This window comes from Schistocerca gregaria, chromosome 4 (assembly GCF_023897955.1).
Source record: "Schistocerca gregaria isolate iqSchGreg1 chromosome 4, iqSchGreg1.2, whole genome shotgun sequence".
Lineage (NCBI taxonomy): Eukaryota > Metazoa > Arthropoda > Insecta > Orthoptera > Acrididae > Schistocerca > Schistocerca gregaria.
In genome coordinates, this window is record NC_064923.1 from 318699495 (window position 1) to 318724075 (window position 24581).

Below are 24581 nucleotides of genomic sequence, written 5' to 3' on the forward strand. Positions count from 1 at the left end.
CATGGGTTCAGCAGTAATAGGGGAACAATAGATCTCATTTTCTCCCTCCGTCAGTTAATGGAGAAATATTGGGAAAAAGGAATTGACTTGATAGTAGTATTCGAGGACTTGGAAAAAGCGTAAGACAGTGTACTAAGGTATAAAAAGGTATAAAATATTGTAATGCTTGAGAAAACATAATGTTCCTGAGTCATTAATTTAAAAAAGTCCAGATGCTGTACGGTGGTTGTGAGAGCAGTGTAAAAGTAAGAGGTGAAAGATCAAAATGGTTTAAGACAAACATAGGTGTTCAGCAAGGCAGCTCGCTCTCCTCTTTACTCTTCATTACACTTACGGACACAATCACGAAAGAAATCAAGGAAGAAGTAAATTAAGATGTCAACGCTTTTGCTTTTGCTGATGACATCGTCATTTGGGAGAGACGGAAATGGAGGTTCAGAGTAGACTAGATTACTGGAACACAAATTTTAAAAAAAAATCAAGTTAACTGTGAGTAGGAACAAGACAGTGGCAATGAAGATGAGCAGTACACCCACACCTTGTGACATCATACTGGCGTGGGACAAGGTTGAATGTGTGAAAAGCTTCAATTATCTGGATAGCATCATATCACGTGATGGAAGTCTTAAACAGAATAACAAAAGGCTCTAGCTTCTTCCACCAAGTACGAAATTTAATCAGGTAGAAGCAATTCCCTCAAAGAGACAAACAGAACATGTATAAATCTTATCTCCTGCCAATCATGGTGGGTAGTCTAGAGGCCTGTGTCACAAATAAGAGAGAAGAGAGTCAAATAAAAGCAAGTGAAATGAAGTTCCTTAGGTCAGCTCTACAAAAAAACTAGGAGAGACAGAGTCAGGAATGATTATGTAAGGAGAGGCCTGCAGGTGACATTGACTACAGAGGAGAGAATGGGTGTTTTGAGATTGAAGTGGTTCGGTCATGTGAAGCGAATGCACGCGACTCGAACTCCACGCCAGTATTTGGAGATGGAGGTACCACGAAGAAGACTAATTGGGCATCCTAGAAAGAGATGGACAGACCAGGTTAATGAAGATCTCAAGAGGAGAGGAGTAACATGGGATGTAGTGGGGAGTGAAAAGCTATACCAGGGCAGAAACCAATGGAGGCATATCGTCCACAAAGTTCCTACCCGGCTCGCTGGACGCAAATCCCGATGATGTTTGACCACCATCATACAACACTAACTTGGCTCCCTCTGAATTTCTCACTTAAACTATGAGGACAGCATTTTGGCACAGACAACGAACTGCAGAACAGAGTAGCGAAATTGCGGAAATCAGACAGCTGCCTTCTATTAGGAAGGTACTGGAAAGACAGTACCACGCTACGACAAATTTCGAAGTTGGATTGTGTGTAGAAAGGTAGCTCGAAGGTGTAGCTTAATGTTGCTAAAGAAAAATTTTTGATTTCCACTGTGGTTCCATTACAAGACCGATCGTAGACTGAAAAAAATAGCCCTCGTACTTTGACCATTATCACGAAGTGGCTTATTGAAGTGCCTACATTCTAGTAGAGAAGTACACAATCCAGTGACACTGATGTGACCACCGCCTATGTTGCAACGCCAACGCGCAATAACGACTCACAGACGACAGGTGGCAGCAGTAGCAGTGGAGGGTATATAAAGCTTGACACGGGAACACTAATAACAGTATAGTCGTTGTCGTAATGCAGAAATGGAGAGATTTATTTGACATCCAAAAGTGCATAATCTTTGGCTTTCGGGCCAAGGGTGGAAGCATTTCCTGAACCGCTAAGTCTGTAAACCGTTCGCATGCCTCCTTGGTTAACATATACCATGCATCGAAAAATGGCGTTATCCAGAACTAGCAATGAGACAACAGTGATGCACCACGGGCTATAGATGTCAGGGGTGAATGACAGCTGCGGGGATGTGTGCTGGCGAACAGACGTCCAGCTGCTGGGCATCTGGCCATCCAGATCAGCCAAGGAGTTACCAGTAGAGTCTCCTCAACGACGTTTCAGCGAGTACTGCTACGGCTCCTTCAACAGGCGCCTGGTTCAAAAACCTATGCTGACTGCTGTTCATCAGCGACGAAGACTGCAGTTTACACACCAATAGCGCAACTGGACGGCTACTGAGTGGCGACAGGTGGCCTTTTCAGACGAATCACGTATTATGTGCTTGAGGATAATATTATGGAAATGGAAGAGGATGTAGATGAAGATGAAATGGCAGATACGATACTGCGTGAAGAGTTAGACAGAGCACTGAAAGACCTGAGTCGAAATAAGGCCCCGGGAGTAGACAACATTCCATTAGAACTACTGACGGCCTTGGCAGAGCCAGTCCGCACAAAACTCTACCATCTGGTGAGCAAGACAGGCGAAATACTCTCAGACTTCAAGAAGAATATAATAATTCAAATCCCAAAGAAAGGAGGTGTTTAAAGATGAAGAAATTACCGAACTATCAGTTTAATAAGTCACAGCTGCAAAATACAAAGGCGAATTCCTTAAAGACGAATGGAAAAACTGGTAGAAGCCGACCTCGAGGAAGATCAGTTTGGATTCCGTAGAAATGTTGGAACACGTGAGGCAATGCTGACCCTACGGCTTATCTCAGAAAATAGATTAAGGAAAGGCAAACCTACGTTTCTAGCATTTGTAGACTTAGAGATAGCTTTTGACAATGTTGACTGGAATACTCTCTTTCAAATTCTGAAGGCGGCAGGGGTAAAATACAGGAAGCGAAAGGCCATTTACAATTTCTACAGAAACCAGATGGCAGTTATGAGTCGAGGGGCACGAAAAGGAAGCAGTGGTTGGTAAGGGGGTGAGACAGGGTTGTAGCCTCTCCCCGATGTTATTCAATCTGTATATTGAGCAAGCTGTAAAGGAAACAAAAGAAAAGTTCGGAGTAGGTATTAAAATCCATGGAGAAGAAATGAACTTTGAGGTTCGCCGATGACATTTTAATTCTGCCAGAGACAGCAAAGGAATTGGAAGAGCAGCTCAACAGAATGGACAGTGTCTTGAAAGGAGGATATAAGATGAACATCAACAAAAGCAAAACGAGGATAATGCAATGTAGTCGAATTAAGTCAGGTGATGCTGAGGGAATTAGATTAGAAAACGAGACACTTGAAGTGTTAAAGGAATTTTGCTATTTGGGGAGCAAAATAACTGATGATGGTCGAAGTTGAGAGGATATAAAATGTAAACTGGCAATGGCAAGGAGAGCGTTTCTGAAGAAGAGAAATTTGTTAACATCGAGTGTAGGTTTGAGTTCAGGAAGGCGTTTCTGAAAGTATTTGTATGGAGTGTAACCATGTATGGAAGTGAAACATGGGCGATAAATAGTTTTGACAAGAAGAAAATAGAAGCTTTAGACATGTGGTGCTACAGAAGAATGCTGAAGATTAGATGGGTAGATCACATAACTAATGAGGAGGTATTGAAGAGAATTGGGGAGAAGAGGAGTTTGTGGCACAACTTGAAGAAGGGACCGGTTGGTAGGACATGTTCTGAGGCATCAGGCGATCACAAACTTAGCAATGGAGGGCAGCGTGGAGGGTCAAAATCGTAGAGGGAGTCCAAGAGGTGAATACACTAAGCAGATTCAGAAGGATGTAGGTTGCTGTAAGTACTGGTAGATGAAGAAGCTTGCACAGGGTAGAGTAGCATGGAGAGTTGCATCAAATCAGTTTCAGGACAAGACCACAACAACAACACGTTTTTTTGCTCCATCGGGTAGATGGCCGTTGGTGTCTGCGGTGGGAGACGTCTGAAAGCAAACAAGGAGGGAGCATTATACACTTCGGAATGTTTTCTTGTCATTCCCTGGGTAATCTCGTCAATCTGGGAGGGGCAGTGAACCAACACAAGTATGCATCTATCCTTGAGGACGATGTCCATCTCTACACGTAGTTTGTTTGTCCTCACCACGATTGTTTCTACCAGCAGGACAATTCGACGTGTCACCTCAAAATGTACGTGTGTTGATTCGAAGAGCTCAAGAATGAGTTTACCGTAGTTCCCTGGCTACCAAATACTCCGTGTTTAGATCCAACCGAGAATCTGTGGGGCCACCTCGATCGGACTGTTCGTGCAATGGATCCGCAACCGAGAAATCTTGCACAGCTTGTCATGGCACTGGAGTTGGGATGGCTCCACATCCCTGTTGGCACCTTCCAAAACCTCACTAACTCTCTTCTTGCACGTCTCGCAGCTTTCTGTGCTTCAAAAGATGGTTATTTAGATTTTGACAGGCGTTGATTGGACAGTGTAGCTACGAGGGTCGCTCCAAAAGAAATACACACTATTTTTGTAAAAATACAGTTTTCATTCTACATGTTTGAAAGTTTTACGGTGTGTAGGTACATCCTCCTCGCTTGTTTTCAAACTTAGTTCAACCTGTTCCCTTGAGTGGCGCCGTCACAGCATGTCTTCAAGATGGCTGCTATACTTGACGTTCATCATAAGCAACGTGCTGTCATAGAATTCCTGTGCTGTGAAAACGAGACAGTGGGAAACATCCACAAGAGGTTGAAAAAGGTGTATGGAGGTGCTGCTGTCGATCTCCGTACAGTTAGTCGGTGGGCAAGCAGATTACGTGATGAAAGCGGGCACGGCAATCTTGCGCAGCGACAGGTCTCGTACTGCACACACTCCAGACATTCTGCAGAGAGTTAACGAATTGGTGACTACTGACAGGCGCATCACATTGAACGAATTGTCACGTTACGTTGGAATAGGGGAACGAAGTGTTTGCCGAATACTGAAAGTGTTGGCGTTAAAAAAGGTTTGAGCAAGGTGGGTTCCCAGGATGTTGACAGTGGCTCACAAAGAAACAAGAAAAACGGTATGCAGCGAACTTTTGGAACAGTACGAGAATGGTGGAGATGAATTACTTGGAAGAAATGTGACAGGTGAGGAAACATGACTCCATCATTTTTCACCAGAGACGAAGAGGCAATCAATGGAGTGGCATCAGGCAAATTCACCCAATAAAAAAAAATTCAAAACCTTCTGTTGGAAAAGTTATGGCTACGGTGTTTTTCGATTCCGAAGGATGCTGGCTTGTGGACATCATACCAAGTGGAACCACCATGATGCATATGTGACGACACTGAAGATACTTCAAGCTCGACTGAGTCGTGTTCGACCACATCAGCAGGATGTTTTGCTGTTGCACGACAATGCACGGCCACATTTCAGTCGAAAAACCATGGAAGCGATCGCAGAAGTCGGATGGACAACCCTGTAACACCCACCTTACAGTCCTGACCTGGCTCCATGTGACTATCATCTCTTAGGGAAACTGAAAGATTCTCTTCGTGGAACAAGTTTTGAAGATGATGACTCCATTGTGCACGCTGCCAAACTGTGGCTCCAACAGGCTGGTCCAGAATTTTACCGTGCGGGTATACAGGCGCTGAGTCCAAGATGGCGTAAGGTTGTTGAGAGGGAAGGAAATTATGTGGAGAAATGAAAATATTTTTCCTAAAGGGTGTATCTACACACTGTAAAACTTTCAAACATGTAGAATAAAAGATGGATTTTAAAAAGAATTTGTGCATTTCTTTTGGGGTCTCCCTCGTAAAAGGTGTGGCTAAACGTTGCGAATGCACCATTTCTCATTGTGTCTACCACTTCGCGACCGATCGGACGTTGAAAAAAAATTGTCCTCTTAGATTCACAGGAGGATGTACTTGCAAAAACAGGAATGAGCCAGTCACCCTGCAAATGCGTTAATCTAATCGTCAAAAAATTTTAGGCAACGAGTCGGAAATTGCACAAAACTCAAAAAGTGCTGTGGAATGATAAGACCCTTTTGAAATTCTCCAAAGCTGCAGATACAGGGGCTGAACAAAAATATGGGAACACCGCGAGAAATGCATATTGGAACATAAATGCAGATCCTAGCCAAGCCTGTAGGTTGCGCTGTTGTGTCTCGTCACGAACGGGCGCTGTGAAGTGTCTTCGCTATGTTCCAAGTGTCAGTCATAGCAGAAAAGTATATGTGTAGTTGTGAGTGCATTACGTCGGAAGCTAAGCGGATTCGAACATGGACAGATTGTTGGTGCACGTATATTAGGTGCTTCCCTAACCGACGTAGGGGAAGTGTTTGGCGTTTCCAGATACAAGGTAAGCGGGAAAACGTCATCCATAAAGTAACAACGTGGACGAAAGTGTATCTTGGGCGGTCGTGACAGACGCTCATCGAAGAGGAAGGCGACGGCAGCTACAAAAGTCACTGCTCAACTTAATGTCGCACACCTAACCCTGTCATCATAAAAACAACGAGAAGGGATCGCTATAAGCTTTGAATTGCAGGGATAGCTGCAATCCGAAAAACCACTCCGCCAGTGTTGCAAATGCCCTGAACAGAAAAACGTGGAGCCGTAGCCATGTAACCTGGACTATGGAGCTATGGACGAAAGTTATTTAGACAGGTGAGTCTTATTTCAGATTGCTCCCAACTTTCGGCCGAGTTTACGTCCCAAAAGTGAAACATGGCGACGGTTCAGCAGTCATATCGTGGTATTGCAGGGATCTCGTAATTATTCTGCCAAGTCTCATTATGCCAAGGATGTTGTGATCACTTTGGCTGATCGGGTCCATCCCATGGTACAATGTTTATGCCCCAATACTGTCCATACAGCTTGCATCGTTCAGGACAGGTTTTGTGAATACGATGATGGATTTTCGCATCTCCAATAGAGTCACCATATCTCAATTTCAACCAGCCATTTTGGTCTACTTTGGAGAGGAGGGTCTATGGTCGCCACCCAACTCCATCATCGTCACCTTAACGTGTCACTATTTTGGAGGAAAAATGATATAAGATTCCTTGAAAACCAAACATAACCTGTATTTATCCATTACGAGACGACTGGAAACTGTTTTAAATGTCAGAGGTTTTCCTACACCGTATTAGGTATGGTAATCTGTTGCGTTTTTGGTGTTTCCATATTTTGTCCGTTTTCATAACTTACATTAGGCAATTCAGTTGAGAGCAATAAACATGGCTAAAAGGGGCATTCGTGTAAGCTGGACAGGCAAACGTAGGTACGAGGAAGGTAACTGCAAAGAAATATTGATTAACAGATGAAATACTTCAACTGATCGAATGAGGAAATATAAACATGTTCAGAGAAAGAGAGGAATACAGCAATATCTGTCACTTAGGAATGAGATAAATTAGAAGAACGGGGAAGCAAACGACAAATGGCTGCAGGAAATATCGAAAAATAAATGATCGTCGGAAGGACAGATTCAGCATATAGAAAAGTTAAAACACCCTACCGTTGAAATTAAAATCAAGGGATGCAGCATTAAGAGTGTTAAACGCTGAGAGGGGAGCAGGTAGTTGGAAGAATACAATGAATATCTCTACGAGGGGAGAACTTAGTTAATGACGTTACAAAAGAGAAACTGATGACGATGACGTTTGGTTTGTGGGGCGCTCAACTGCGCGGTCATCAGCGCCCGTACAAAGTCCCAATTTTTACACAGTCCAATTTTTTTACCCAGTCCAATGTAGCCACTGTCACGAATGATGGTGATGAAATGATGAAGACAACACAAACATTCAGTTCCCGAGCAGAGAAAATCCCCAATCCGGCCGGGAATCGAACCGGGATCCCGTGATCCAGAGGCAGCACTAGACCACGAGCGGCGAACGGAAAAAAACTGCGATGGTATAGAAGACATAGGGCACCCAGTATTACAAAGTTTAACACAGCTTTGGAAGACTTTTTGATTTATCGTTTAGTTGTTTCTATCGTACTGCGTTGGGTTGAGGTGCCTCAGTTATGACATGTTTATTATTTTTAACAAATTCGGCTACGGTGTCGTGCACAACCGTCGACAATTTTTCCTCTGTACATTGGTCGAAATATATATTTTTCTGATCAACGCAGTCATGTAATTCTTTATTTATGTTATCAAAATGGTTGTCAGTGTGTAATTGCAGTTTGTAAGTTGTTTATCCATAGTGTTAACATTGCCTTCAATTACAGTAATACGTGCTTTTGTTGAGTCACGAACTGATGGATAAGATTTCCCTTGACTGGCAACAGCTTCGCATGTATCGTTTAAATGTCTGACTTCAGTGTGAATATCTTTTACGTCTTTTATGGTTTTTTCCTGCTGTTAAGAAGACGAAGTTGTTTGTATTGCTCGCAAGCCGCGGCCTCGTGTTCACTTTTCTTGATGCCGGAGAGCCACGAGATCGGAAAACCTTAGTTATCCTCTCTCCCACTTCTCCAGCACAGGCATGGGAGAAGTGCCTTTTACAGAAGAAAGCGACACTGGTCTCTGACAGTGTTCAGTCTACAGTAGGTACTACAAGGTCCTGAAGAAGATCCCAGCAGATGGTCGAAACGTCGATCGTTTACAAGAAATATAATGCGGCCTAACGGTCCAGAAGATCTTAACTTCAACAATTACTTTGTGCAATACCTTAAAAATTATGCATTATTATAGTTGCTTTTCGTTTCACGAATATATCTGTTGCCAAATGTTCGTCTTTGCCATTTCAAACGTCTTCGTAAAAGGGATAATTAAAATGTGAGGAGCTTTCCACATCTTTCATTATACGTATGACTGTATTCTAAAATTTTTTGACTGTAATGCTACAGCGAAACTTACTATCTCGCACAGCGTTTCAGTTAAATGTATGCAGTTTGCTTATTGTATTTTGTAATGAAATCAGACAATGTCCTGTTTTTATCGTTTTGCGAAGTAATTGTGTCTGGTGAATTGGGCTTTGCTCGAATTTGATAAAAGTATTAAAAAAAACTAGATCTAAACGTCGCGTTCTTCTTTGGATCTTCTTTATTTCCTCTATCTATTCAACTAGAGTGAAACTCAACTATCGAGAGAATGAGGGTTTTAGTAACTATCTTAGTGGGTGGACTACACTTCTTGATCTCGCTTCCCGAGCACGGGGTCCTGGGTTCGATTCCCGGCCAGTTCAGGGATTTTCACCTGTCTCGAGATGACTGGGTGTTTGTGTTGCCTTCATCATTTCATCATCGTTCATGTAAGTGGCGAGATTGGACTGAGCAGAGGTTGGGAATTTGTACGGGCGCTGATAACCGCGCAGTAGAGCGCCCCACAAACCAATCATCATCGTCATCATCACACTTCTTGACGATGCTTCCAATAAATCTCAGTCTCGCATATGCCTTTCCTACAGCTGATGTACAGCCCCACAAAGCTGCTAATATGATTTGATCTAGTTTCGACAGTAAGTCATCGTCAGGCAGACTTTAACTTTTTTTAACTGGTGTATACATGTCTGTAAATTTAAAATATGTTAGATGCCTATTTAAAACATTTTAAAGCATGGCGTACGATGGAATACTGTCGAAAGTAGTTGTGACACAAAGGAGTTAAAGACATTAGCTGCCAGTGAGCATTGACTTATATCAATGGGGCAATTAGAGAACTTGTGCTGGATTGGGATTCGAACCCACGTCTCTTGAATGCTAAGGAAGATGCACTGACCACTACGCCATCTGATCATGGTGGACGCTACAACCGCATGGTCTATCCTAGCACGCCCCCGTGAGACCCAAATTCTCACATTTATACTACACGATACTGACGTAATGCCCCTGCTCATGGGTCTCACTAATCACGGCATCTCGCAGATGCCCTTAAGATTTCGAGCTTGGTATGCGTCTGCATTGAAGGGATCATTGGCCGTCATCGTCATCGTCAACAGACACCACATATATGAAAGTAGCTGGAGCAAAGCATAGATTTTATCAGTTTTTGGGGTGGCTATACAAGAAAATGTGGTTTATTAAAGCTGTGGAAGACAAGTTAGAGAATATTTCATTTTCTACGTTTAGTTTATACGGTCACTCCACTGTAAATCTCTTCGTAATCACGCTCTCAGATATTCAGTGGGTTGTCTGTATAAAGTGATTGTTCGCTAATCGTGTTATTAAACAATAACGGATTTTACCGCCTATTTATGCTTAACATGTTTCTTGTTTATGTTGAGGCACAGCTGCCAACACTTGCACCAAGTGTCGACAGGTTGTACGTTTTCTTGCATTTTGCTGCAGTTTTCTGCTGTTGCGCAAATATTGTTAAAAGTAATAGTCCTATATCAGTCCGTAGTGACAACCTGAAGCTATTGCGTGAAGATTGATCTTGATTCAGAATGACGTGCTGTGTTCCATTTTTAATTAACCTTCTACTTAATCAAATGTTGTTCTGATATTCGGTGCACCCGTGTTTTGCTTACTAGGTGACGTAGCGAACGCTTCCGACATCCAAGGAACATCGCTTCAACCTGACCGTCAGTGTTTGCTGCGTTGTGGATCTGATAGACGACAGAGCGGGCAGGGCTTCACACGATCGTTTCTCCCAGATTCTATGTTGATTTCTACGGGTGAGGTTTTCGGTGACCGGAAAAGTCATGAAGCGCAGACATAAAGCGTATGTTCTAAAATTCTACGACAAATGTTGTTGCGGTCTTCATATCTGTGTAACTACCGCAACCTACATCCACTTGGACCTGCTTACTGTATTCACGCCTAGGCCTGACTCTACAGATTTTACCCTCTACACTTTCTTCCATTACCAAAGTGATTATTCATTGACGTGTAGGGTATGTCCTCTCAACCGATCCCTATTTTTAGTCAAGCTGTGCCATAAATTTCTTTTTTCCCCAATACGATTCAGTATCTCCTCATTAGCAATTCGATACACCCATCTAATCTGATCTTCAGTATTCTTCTGTAGTCCTGGGTTTCAAAAGCTTCTATTTTCTTTTTGCGTGAACTCTTCATCGTCCACGTTTCGCTTTCGTGCATACCTAAACCCCTTCAGAAAAGAGTCCTAACATTTAAATTTATATTAGATGTTGATGGATTCCTCTCCTTCAGAAATGCTTTTCTTCCTATTGCAAGTCTGGATTTTAAATTCTCTCTACTTCAGCCATCATCAATTGTTTTGTTGCTCAAATAGCAAAAGCTGTGTACTACTACTAATGTCTCATTTCCTAATATAATTCCCTCAGAATCGTCTGATTTAATTCGATTACCTTCCATTACGCTTTTAATTTTGTTGTTATTCAACTTTATATATAATGTCTTTTCAAGACACTAGTCATTACGTTAATTTGCTCTTCTAAGTCCTCCGCCGTCTCTGACAGAACTACAATGTCATCGGCAAAGTTCAAACTACTTATTTCTTCTTCCTCAACTTTCATTCCTTTCCCAAATATCTGTTTGGTTTTCTTTACTATCTGCTAAATGTACAGATTCAATAACACTGTGGATAGGCTTCAACCCTTCTTAAAACAGATTCTCTTCATATCCTTTGAGTCTTATAATTGCAGTCTAGTTTCTATACAAGTTTTAGATACCTCCTCGCACCCTGTATTTTGTTCCCTGCTACCTACAAAATTTCATAGACTGTACTCCTGTCAACACTTTCAAAAGCTTTCTCTAAATCTACGAAAGCTAGAAACGCAGGTTTGCTATTCTTTGATCTGTCTTCTAAGGTAAGTCTTAAATTAATGTTGCCACGCGTACTTCTTCATTTCGCTGTCACCCAAAAGTGATGTTCCCCAAGGTCAACTTCTTCTAGCTTTTCCATTCTTTTTTAATTAATTGGACGTGAAATCTACGCGAGCGTAAAGCTAAAAGACACTGAGTTGCATCAAAGAGATGATGCCGATTCCACTTCAAATAGTCACGTCAGTAACTAGAGATAAGGGGCCTCCCACGGGATTTCGGTAATGAATATCAATACGGCGTAGCCTAAGCAGGGTGAAAGCGGAAGTGAATCGAAATAAAAGTGCCAGACAGTTTGATGTGGTCGGCTCAGCACGAAATCGACAAGGGTGTCCACGGTCTGGTTGCGTGAGGGTTTTGGGGTGGTGGTGGGGGTAGGAATCAGCGAGATCGCGCCCTTCCCCTCCCGCCGCCCGCCCCGCCGCGGCGTTGGGCGCCTGGCGCTCGGAGATACACTCGGCGGGCGCAGCGGCGCGCGACTGCTCGTCCGGCCGATTGACCGCTAATCGCCTTAACCGCAGCCGGCGCCGGCGGCTCAGCGGGCCCGTCCGTCCGTCCCTACGCTCCTCACCTCCCTCTTACCCCGTGCTCACAGCGCCTGTGTTATCGCCAATAAAGAACGGCGCACGTGGCTACGGATACACGATCACGCACCCCACTTTTGTAGAAAAGTTGCTGAAAGTTCCGTGAGGCTATTCGCGGATAATACTGTAGTGTTCAGAGAAGTCTCAACGCTAGAATACTGTAGCGAAATGCGGCAAGACCTCCAGAGGCTCCACGCTTGGTGCAGTTGACCCTCAAAGTAAACAAATATATCGTACTGCACATAAATGCGGAAAAGAGACCCTTTATTTTACAGTATGTGGTTCAAAATGGTTCAGATGGCTCTGAGCACTATGCGGCTTAAACTTCTGAGGTCATCAGTCACCTATAACTTAGAAGTAATTAGACCTAACTAACCTAAGGACATCACACACAGCCATCCTTGAGGCAGGATTCTAACCTGCGACCGGAGCGGTCGCTCGGCTGCATACTGTAGCCGGCCGGAGTGACCGTGCGGTTCTAGGCGCTACAGTCTGGAACCGCGCCACCGCTACGGTTCCAGGTTCGAATCCTGCCTCGGGCCTGTATGTGTGTGATGTCCTTAGGTTAGTTAGGTTTAAGTAGTTCTAAGTTCTAGGGGACCGATGACCTCAGATGTACCATTTTTGAACCCTCCATCGGTAATGCTGGAATTCAGTATGGTGTTGGCCAACCCTTAGCCTTGATGACAGCTGCCACTCGCCCAGGGATGCGTTCAATCAAGTGGTGGGAGGTTTCAGCCCATTCTTCACGGAGTACTGCGCTGAGAAGAGGTATCGATATCGGTAGGTGAGGCCTGGCACGAAGTCGCTGTTCCAAAACATCCTAGAAGTGTTCTATAGGATTCATGTCAGGACTCTGTGCAGGCCAGTCCATTACAGGTATTTTATTGTGGCGGAACCACTCCGTCACATTCCGTGCATTATGAACAGGTGCTCGATCTCGTCGAAAGATGCAATCGCCATCCCTGAATTGCTTTTCAACAGCGGAAAGCAAGAAGATGCTTTGGTGTGATAGTGCCACTCAAAACAACAAGGCGTGCAAGCCCCCTCCACGGAAAACACGACCACACCATAACATCACCGCCTCCGAATTTTACTGTTGGCACTACACACGCTGCCTGATGTTCATCGGGCATCCGTCATATCCACACCCTGTCATCAAATGTGTGTGAATTTCTAAGACCAAACTGCTGAGGACATCGGTCCCTAGACTTACACACTACTTAAACTAACTTATGCTTAAGAAAAACACACACATCCATGCCCGACGGAGGACTCGAACCTGCGCCGGAAGGGGCCGCGCAGTCCGTGACATTGCGCCTCAAACCGCTCGGCCACACCGCGCCGCACCCTGCCATCGGAACGCCATAATGTGTACTATGATTCGTCACTCCACACAACGTTTTTCCACTGTTCAATCGTCCAATATTTACGGTCTGTACCCTAAGCCAGGCGTCGTTTGTCATTTACCGGCGTGATGTGTGGCTTATGAGCAGCCGCTGCACTGTGAAATACAAGTTTTCTCACCTCCCGCCTAACTGTCATAGTACTTGTAATGGATCCTGATCCAGTTTGGAATTTCTGCGTGATGGTCTGGATAGATGTCTGCTTATTACACGTCACGACTCTCTTGAACTGTTGGCGGTCTCTGTAAGTCAACAGACGAGGTCGGCCTGTACGCTTTTGTACTTTCGTGTCCCTTTACGTTTCCACTTCACTATCACATCGGGAACAGTGGACATAGGGATGTTTAGCAGTGTGGAAATCTCGCGCACAGACGTATGACACCAGGGACACCCAATCACCTGACCACGTTCGAAGTCCATGAGTTCCGCGGAGAGCCCCATTCTCCTCTCTCACTATGTCTAATGACTGCTGAGGTCGCTGATATGGAGTACTGGCTGTAGGTGGCAGCACAATGCACCTAATATGAAAAAGGTATTTTTTGGGGGTGTGCTGATACTTTTGGTCACATAGTGTATGTGTGTATGTGTTGGGGCTTATGGATGCTCAACGTCGAGGTCATCAGCGCCCCATACTGTATGATTACGATCTAGAAAAGGTTCTGAGCAGTCCTCTTAGATTGTATGCAGATGACTGGTAAAGCCCTCCAAATCAGTATTTAAAAATTACACAATAATTCACACAAATTCAATGCTTGTCGATTCAACGAAACAGCTAGGAACTACAATTCCGATCAACTTAAATTCAAATAATAACATAGGAAATGTTGTAGGGAAGACGAACGGAAGATGTTTTTACTAGCACACATTTTAGGAGAAGCATATTCTTCTTTTTCCTGACCTTATCCCGCGTCTTCACGCCGTCGGCGTGTTATTCTGGATGTGGCAATGTTAGTGATAGAGTGTAACCAGTTGCCCTAGCTTCCATTAAAAAAACGGGAAGATAATAAAAACAAGGTAGATAAGCAGCCCAGCAAGCGGGGCATTGACAGTCGTCTGTACGTTGGGGGCCAAAGGATTAGCATGCCGCAGAGGACCTCCCTCCCCATAATCACAAAGCTCAACTAGAAAAACGTCAAAGAAAGAAGCTAGCGTCAGTAGGTCTCACCGTCGGCGAGGAGCGCAACGCCAGTATGAGCTGAGTTCGAACGGGACAGGGTGATAGTTCTCCAGCAAAGATTCTTTCTGTGGTTGCATTCTGGTTTGTACAGAGTGTGTTGATAACAAAGTCTCGATAAGCTGAATAGAAGATCACACGCAACGACGAGCAGGTGCTAGACCCAGACTGTGGCTGTGATGTAGGATGTCCTTATAGAAGACCGTGCAACTTCGTCCACAATGTTGGTTCGGCGTTGGAACACTGCAGCAGGTGTGGACTGTAAGCGTCGATGATCCGACAGCATCTCTTGCGGGCTGACCTGGTGGCACATAAGCCCCCGCATTGGCTTCCACAGTCCATAAATCGAGATTTCCTCAGACTGCTAAGGACACATGAACGCTATCGGCGACTAGCACCACATAGCTGACGCTCAACTACTGTGTAAAGCGGTAATTCGTAGTGCTTCAGACTATTCTACAGTAAGGCCAGAATATGTGTTACCCACTACTACGATGACTGAGCCTTCATCCTTACACGTTTTTTAATTATTTTTATTTCTTCATTTTTTTGATCAAGAAGCAGCAACCCACAACCTTTTACATGCTGAAATATGACGTAGGAATGGAAACCAACGAATATTTTTTATTTACACCGTGGTTTCCGTTTCGTGACTGATCAGGTTTCGAGAAAAAAGCGGCAATCGCTGCGTCAGGGAGATGTACTGCCCACGCTTCAGGCAACTCCAAAAATACTTTTCCAGCAAGACATTGACCGGCCAAAAGTGTTTTGAACGCTCGGTTATGCAAATTCTGAGGTGGTCAACAAATTCGGCGTCAGAAAGTAGAATACAAATTTGAAGTAAGATAACACCAGCTGAAAAATGCTCTTGTCGGAGAGCAAAAAAGGCGAAGATAATCGTCTTTAAATGACTTTGGCAGAAAAATTGAGAATTAACTGCCTAAATCTTCATTCGGCCTCATTCCCCAAAAATTTTGACTTGTGAACATATTCGCGCTCTTTTAACACAGAAGATTCTAAATCCTTTTACTCAGTGTCTCTATGTAAATAACTCCCTCTCAATGCCACGGTCTACATACGAGGTGCGATCAAAAAGCAACAGGAATTTTTGTTTCTCTTAAAGAATCTTTACTCATTCATCATCATTAACTATGTTCCCGTCAGAGTAATACCCCTTCAGATACAATACACTTGTTCCAGCGCTTTTTCCAATCTTGGAAGCACTTCTGTAACTCACTTTTCGATATAGTTTTTAGCTCCTACAGCGATTCTGTTTTTATCTCATCAATGGCGAGAAAACGTCGTCCACTCATGGCATGAAGAGAACCACGAAAGGACGACATTTTGCCTCGGGGACAGGAAAAATTTGCAGGAGGACACGTCCCGTGAATGCGGTCGCTAAGGCATCATAACAGTTTTGCTTTCTGACAAAAAATTACAAACAAGAGCCGGCCGGGGTAGCCGAGCGGATCTAGGCGCTACAGTCTGGAGACGCAGGACCGCTACGGTTGCAGGTTCGAATCCTGCCTCGGGCATGGATGTGTGTGATGTCCTTAGGTTAGTTAGGTTTAAGTAGTTCTGAGTTCTAGAGGACTCATGACCTCAGATGTTAAGGCCCATAGTGCTCAGAGCCATTTGAACAAATAAGCATTGAGGTGTCAGTGGGAACATTACCGTGATGCAATTTCCACGAGTGGTTTTTTTCAGTTCTGGTCGTTTTCTTCGGACTGAGTCACGCAAACGGCGTAGAGCTTCCAGGTAACATTCCTTATTGACCGTACGACCATAAAGCAGGCACTAATGATGCACTATTCCGTTGTAATCGAAGAAAACAGTGAGAAGAACCTTCACACGTGATCTAACTTGTCGAATTGTTTTCGATCTTGACGCCTCACGCAGTTTCCATTAGGACGATTGCGGCTGGTTTCGACGCCATACCCATACAAACATGTTTCGTCTCCTATTATAATCTTCTTTAGAAGCTTTGGATCGTTGCTGACTTCATTCAGCAGTTTTTGAGCGATGTCTACACGACTTCGTTTGTGGTCGAAATTCAACAATTGCGGAACAAACTTAGCTGCTACACGTTTCACGCCAAAAACATCCGAAAAAATTGCTTAGCATGAGCTGAAGGATATGCCGACATAATCAGCAACCTTTCTGATAGTGATTCGGTGATTTTACAGAACCAATTTCTTTACTTTTTCCAGCGCAACCGATGTGTCAGGACGTCCAAGAAGGTCATTATCTTCGACGTCTTTTCGACTCTCTTTGAAACATTTTTACCACTCGCAAACTACTGTCTTACTCATAGTAGATTCATCAAAAGCTACAGTCAACATTTCGAATGTGGTGCTGCACTTTACTCCATTTTTCAAGCAAAGTTTAATGCATATTCTTTGATCCATCTTTTTCGAAAGTAAAAATTCACCGAACACTCGAAAACACGTATAACCTTTTCGACTGTCCTCAATAAACTAAATATTCAAAACAGCTGAACATGCAAACACTTGTCGGGGACATGTCTACCAACAAGATGAAAAAATTGAAAATCAGGTGTATGAAGCCCATAAAATTAAAAAATTCCCTTTATTTTTGATTACATCTCGTTTGTCTCTCTCCCACTGTCTTCTTTTTCTCCCACTGATTTACAGTGCATTACACTTCCATTGCTCCGTCTCTCACTTACAGTGTTTTCTTTTCACTTTCTTCCCCACTGTCAATGTCTTCATCATACCTTGGCAGCTCAAAAATTGTGGGAGGTCGAACTTACTTTTTCCCGTATACTTACGTGTGCAAAATTTCAGTCCAAAATGCACCCTCCCGTACACCTTCGTGTTAAATTTCGCCGGTCGGGGAAAGTCCAGACCCCTGAACCCTACGTATAGTCTCCACGCATCTACTTTTTTTTCAGTTCCAGTTTCCTCTCTCTTTGGATTCCACTGATTATTTCTCCAGCCACCTCTTTTTCTCTTTTACTGTCAGTGTCTCTCACTGACCAGCAATATCTTTGCTATTACCTTCATCCATCTGTCTCTCTCTCTTTTTCACTGGAGCTTTTTCTATCCTGCCATCACTTTCTCCTCTCTCTTTTTCTCCGGCTGGCACTGTCTTCTCTCTCTTCCACTGTCACTGCATCTCTGCTACTCTCTTTCAACACGAAAAAGCGCAAGCATGTGCGCATGCCAAAATTTTTGATGAGGAAGGTGGAATGAAGATGGAGGCAGATAGTTTCCCACATTTCTGCCAGATTTTTTTAAAGAGGAACGTATTCGACTTTTTATGCTCCGGTTGGAGCATTTTCAGCTGATTCTCTTCTTTTACTTGCTACAGCAGGGCGTGCTGCTTATATAAAACAAATTCTTTAAGTCAGTGAAGTTTTGATGATTTATTTATATACTGTGGCTCATATAAACAACAGATAAGTACGCATAATATAAGGTTAACACAAAATAGTTTGCCTTACATTTTCCCTGCATACTTTGATCATCTATTACAATTTATCGAAAACGTCTGGCTTATGATTTGTATCTTAAAAGAACAAAAATGTTATTAGAAATATTTTATTGTTTTTGCAGTCTTTCCAGTTTTACATACTTTTGGCAGTCATTTTAACTTCTTTTCAGCACATTTTTGGTCACTAAAATACCATTTTGGGCATATCTGTACAGTCATGAAGTGCCCATTATGCAGTGGCAGCGCGTTGAAAAAGTTCTATCGGTGGAAAACAGTGGCTAAAAACATATTTTGATGACCTCTGAATTCTTGCGGTGCCCCTAGAATCGGTGCCTATATGCATTACGCCAGTTAAAGCACGTTTACGCCACAGACCCTATATTACGTGCATAACTACCATCAATTTGAACCTCTGTATCTCGATAACGGGTAATGATATCGAAAAAAAGTTTCAAAATTCCTCCTGAAAATCATTTTAAAAGCATATGGGAAAAGCTTCGACTGTCTACCACGAATGGAAATTATAGAAGTGCCCATATCCATTTCGGGATTTTCTCAGGAACCACCGACGAAGAAATGGTGCTTTTAGAAACTGTCTAAGGCTTAACGTAGACCACAAATACTACTAAAGAACCAGTGAATTCGCTCAATTTGTCTGGCCTGGAAAAAGAGTGTAATGTTTAAATTTTGACTCTGTAACGTAGGATAGCTACAGTACACCCATTCTTTCAGTAGGTATACAAATGGTCTCTAGGCAAATGGCTATCCAAATCACTTAAACCCTTATCTCCGTGATCAATAGAACTCGAGAGATGACCCCTGAAAAATCGCATTTTCGTGAGTGGACTTTTGGAACATATTCGTACCGTGGACTGTCTTGCACGGACCGATAAGAGACACCAACGTTAGACGATTCACAGGCAAATGGGGCAGACGACGTTTCTCCTTTATGTTTTATCTGACAACTGTGGCCGCAGGAGGGGCATCTTTTAACAAAATGTTCTAAAATAAAGTTACTGTATCATTAAAAACAGCAAATTTACAAGGTAAACGCTAGGAAAGCGAGACTGACCAGACACAACAGGCGAGAAAGTTCAAGCCTGCTTCGAAGAACAAAGGGCAGCATTGCCTGTCAGGCCTTCATTTTCGCCATACCTGTCTATCATTTAACTTCTGAGAAATAAGTTTGGTCGATAAGACGTTAGACAACATTATGACTTACATAACCATGAGATGGGAGATTCCAAGGGAAGTATCGATGTCTTGAAATGACGTCTTCATCCCACTAAACTCTTCTATATCAATAAGTCTGCCTGCGATTAGTTTCATTCATCAGTTTGGTATAAATATTAGTTCACTGTAAAAAATATTGGTCGCCCACTTTAAAGAATAAACTGGTTGCTTTGGTACGATGCAGATGATATAAAACTGGATTTGTGACTTAAATTGGAAGTTTATATTTCAAGTGCATTTTCACAAAAGGGGACAATAAATCATAGTGAAGTGAGTAGTGGTTCGTAATGACACATTCGCAGTACTCTCACAAATGACTCATTCGGGGACCAATGTTAATTGGAACGGTTTTGTTTTTACGAGTATTTTGTGTACTTCGAACCGTGTCAATTTCCGTCATTATTTTCTGTATAGGCTGTGCACCGCACGTCGATCTCATCGATTGCTGCTTCATGTACCTGAGGACGGGGCCTTAAGACGTGGCTGTCTGGACAGAAATAAAGAAAATAATACATATATGGCGTTTCGAGTATAAGTGCAGATATTGTGATCATTTTTGCATTAGTATGTACCCATTTTAGTGTGTTACTTGTTCGTTCTCTGTGTCTAAGGGTCTTCCCGCAAACAGATCACTTATTTTACGACCTGATGTTTTTTGAGCGGCCATAGCTGCACCGCTAAGAAGACTATGGCTGTCAGTATAGACTAACCGTTTTGTGCCCACGCATTCACACTTCAACACGTGTCTCGGGGGAAATAAGCGTAAGTTGCTTTCTCTCGCTACAAGCACTTGGAGATACTAACCAACCTAAACACATGGTACTACTAATAGTTATAATTGAAACGTCCCCTTAGAAAAATTAATGAATTACTGTGCTGGAAAACCTCTTACGTTATTTGCTTTTCAAACAGCTGAGCAAAACTGAACGTACTCGGACATTACTGTTTTTACTTATTCTGATCAACACGGAACTGACACACAATATTTTTAGCGCAACGCAATCTGGCTTTCAAAAATCCATACAAAAGAATGGCCCTGACTAACAGTAACCTGTACCTTTCATGAATCACTTACCTCACAAAAATCTTCGTTACTCGAACTACTGCAATACAGCGAGCGCCAGTACTGCCAGCTAAATAAAGGATTCTAACTACTGAAGGCACTAACTACTGATAGGCATAGTTAGCAAATGAAAGATTTTGATAGAGAAAAAAAATGTATTTACCTTAATAATGTTCCAAAGTCATCATATACATATCAGTTCATGATATCCAATATTACAAATTTACCCTTTCTGATGGACACACGTCGAGATCGTCCACTCTCAAAATTCTGCCATGTCTCTCCACACATCCACCACTGCTGGCGGCTCACCTCCAACTGTGCAACGCTACGCGCTGTTCACATCCAGCTGCCCAACACTACAATAGTAAATATTTCAACAATGCCAACCAGCCACAGACTGCACACAGCACAGTCAGCGTTTTTCATACAGAGCGCTACGTGACGTTACCAACATAAAATCCTAAACAGCCTACTTACATCTAAACAGCCTACTTACATAATTATTAGTCTGCAAATAAAGTAAATAGTGATGTAGTGTTGTTTAGTACACTGTGCTCAGTCACCAATAAAAATATCTGTATTTATATCCCTAACACTCTGTATTATTTATTTTCCACCTTATAATGTCGCTTTGGAAGCTGAAGATAATCAGTATTGAATTTTTACAAAATCATGACCGTTCATACTCCTCCAACGAGTTGGTCATTCGATGTGACTGTTATTTTACACTTTCGAGAGTTTATTAAATCGCTCCAAGCGAAGAAGAAAAAACAGAACCAAAACAAAAATTTTAAAAGCCTTCTTATTCATTTTCTCCGGGTGACAACGTCGAAGAGAGATTGTGATGCATGCTGAGTACAAATTTTGATTGACTCTTTTTAATGACCATTAATGTGTGGTGTAGATGTTTTGATGCATTTGTGTCTCGTGCAAGCCCGCTGCTCTTAGTATAGGGCCGCTTTTGTTCGCTTGCTTTAGCTCACCTCCTCCTCTTGCCGACAGCTGCCAACCCTCGGAAGCAGCGCAGGGAGCGCACGACGTTCACGCGCGCCCAGCTGGACGTTCTGGAGGCGCTGTTCGCCAAGACGCGCTACCCGGACATCTTCATGAGGGAGGAGGTCGCCCTCAAGATCAACCTCCCAGAGTCCAGGGTACAGGTAAGCGCACAGCTTTAAAAACCACAAAAAAATAATCGAAACGTTGTTTTTTTATATATCGTGCGGATGGGGAACCATGTCTCTCCCCCCCCCCCCCCCCGCGCAATCTCTCTTTCCCTCCCTTACAACCGTCACATTCGCGTAAGGAAATACATGCTGTTGTGGACACTCACTCATCATTGAACCGCCCAAGACGCGAACACCATATTGGTGGATGTCCGCAGTACTGGTAGGGTTACAATGTGACGTATTGGAGGTGCGATGCGGCGACATAGGGAATAGCCGTGGGTCTTCAGCCCCTTCCCTTCCAAAAAAGAAATATTTATATCTTTACATATCTCAATTTCTAAATTTTTCAGTTAACTTTCGGAAAATTCCAGTTGTATTGAGAGGCGGCAGAAGATAGGTAATCTGCTGGGTGCGTATGCAGTGTGTATTGCCTACAGTCCAGTCATCTGCACGACATGTAAGGGGCTATAGTTTTCAAAAAACCACTCTCCCAACTTACTGGGGTAAATAGCATGTAGCACACTTGATTAGCAGACACAACTAGTTCGGTGTAATCTCGTCGTGCGAGCACCGGCGAATACTAAAGGACGGCTAGCTTCGCTGAAAAGCATTATGTCTCTAACAAAAACTGTTCCCCATGGCACGATCTATCACTCCTAGAGTTCTGATGCAAAGACTTTGAAACACTTTGTGTATTATGAGGGATATTCTCCTTTTCAAGCCTCGATCGGTTGCGAAATGGAAGACACAGTGCAATGTTTTATTTGCATTATTTAGCTATACTTCGAGCTACTTCTCTACATAGTCGCTGTTCCGATATTTGCCGTAGCGTGGTACCAACTTCCCAATACCCTCGGCACAGAAGGCAGCTGCCTGTGCTTTTCACGAGTCCTTTACCTTGGTCTGCAGCTCATTGTCTGTACCAAAGTGCTGTACCCGTAGTCAGCGTTTCATGCAAGCGAAGAGAAGCAAATCAGAGAGAGCCGAGTCCGGGCTGTATTCGGATGGTTATAAAAAGCTCTTCAGGAGTGTCTTCGTTGCACCTGCAGTGTGTGGCCTCGAACTCTCATGAAGAAAGAAACGCATGAAATTTACGTTATGTGGGTTGCGCGAAATCAGGCACAACCCTTCAACAGGCACTTCACACTTGGAAGGAGACACTATTATTGCAGGCATCTTTATGTGCTCACTGTGCGCTCAGAACTGAAAAGTGCAATGTGACACGATGGGCGGGCATATTAGAGACATTGCGCAACCGTTTTGCACAGAATGCACCAGATTTTCACTGCAGTTTTAATTTCGCGACCAATCGGAAGCGGAGAAAAAAGTCCCCCTCGTATATATATATATATATATTATTGTTATTACAAGCTGACAGGGCAGCATTGCTGGGGTACTCATTTTCTATTAAAAACAAAAACACAAAATGAACCGTGTTTGTTGTATCCAAAAAAATTTCATTTCCATTTATTTTTGAAAATGTCTTCGAACTTACGAAAGAACCGTACAAAGAAATATGTACAACGTACAAATGTATAATTACAGTACCAAATTAAGGAACACGACCCCAGGCAGATTTGGTACGAAGGGAGCAGCTGCTTCGCTTGTCTACGACGCGGTTTTTTAAACGGGCAAAGCCTCTTCATAACTCTACAGATGGCTATTGTTTTCGCCTACAGCCGTTTGCACTTCGTAGTTGATAGCTGTCAAAAGCGCTGCCTAGTGTCAGGGAGCTTCTTAATTTGACTCGACTGTACGAGTGTCTTAGTAGTAAAGAATAAATGTATTAAAAGTTCGTGCGTAACGAAAAAATGGTTCAAATGGCTCTGAGCACTATGGGACTCAACTGCTGTGGTCATTAGTCCCCTAGAACTTAGAACTACTTAAACCTAACTAACCTAAGGACATCACACACATCCATGCCCGAGGCAGGATTCGAACCTGCGACCGTAGCAGTCCCACGGTTCCGGACTGCGCGCCCAGAACCGCGAGACCACCGCGGCCGGCCGTGCGTAACGCGGAAATTTCTCACGCATCTCAGTCTTTATGACAAATTTCTCGAACTGATTGTCGTACAATGATGTAGTTCCGCAGGTACATTCAGCGGCATATATGGATACTGTTTGGGAAATGATATCCCCTGAAATATTTGTGGTATGATGATGAACTTTTGTAGGTACCTTTAGCTGCACATGTGGATACTGGCTGAGAAACTAATTGCGAATACAATTCATAGAAGTAATACATTTAGACGTCCTGCGTCGTGCGGCAGTTTATCACGCATCTCACTGTTTACGACGTCTATCTCATGAACTATAGTAGACAGGTGGTTCTTAAATCCACGGTGATTGTTGCCTGACAGTAAAGGGTATGTGTACCATATTTACCGGCGAAGGGAGTGGGCAGGAGACAGCAACAAACGTAACCCAACAAATGTTTCTCACTAAATTTCATCTACTCCTCTTTACTCTCATCTTTCCTGGTTTTACTCTCAATCCATATTCTGTGCTCATTAGACTGTTCATTCCGATCAACGGGTCCTGCAATTCTTCTCCACTTTCAAAATGATTCAAATGGCTCTGAGCACTATGGGACTTAACTTCTGAGGTCATCAGTCCCATAGAACTTAGAACTACTTAAACTGAACTAACCTAAGGACATCACACACACCCATGCCTGAGGCAGGACTCGAACCTGCGACCGTAGCGGTCGCGCGGTTTCAGACTGCAGCGCCTAGAACCGCTCGGCCACCACGGCCGGCACTCCACTTTAAATGAGGGTAGCAATGTCATCAGAAAAACTTATCAATGGTGTTCCTTCAACCCGACTTTTCATCCTCACTGAACCTATCTTTTATTTTCGATATTGCTACTTCGATGTACATATTGTACAGCAAAGAAGAAAGACTACATCCGTATCTTACATCCCTTTTAATCCGAGCACCTCCTGTTTCGTCTTCCGTTCT

The 24581-nt window shown here is 43.2% G+C and overlaps 1 protein-coding gene across 3 annotated transcripts in view; it reads left to right on the forward strand.

Annotated features, from left to right (window-relative positions):
* The window catches only part of LOC126266998 (homeobox protein OTX2-B-like), a 278020-nt gene that overhangs the window by 165200 nt on the left and 88239 nt on the right, over positions 1–24581 (forward strand). For 2 of the 3 annotated variants that reach the window (XM_049971757.1, XM_049971755.1), the window contains exon 4: positions 21429–21607. In XM_049971757.1, the coding sequence (XP_049827714.1) occupies positions 21429–21607 (179 nt within the window). The remainder of the gene's footprint in view (positions 1–21428; positions 21608–24581) is intronic. The other variant, XM_049971756.1, reaches the window with a different exon arrangement.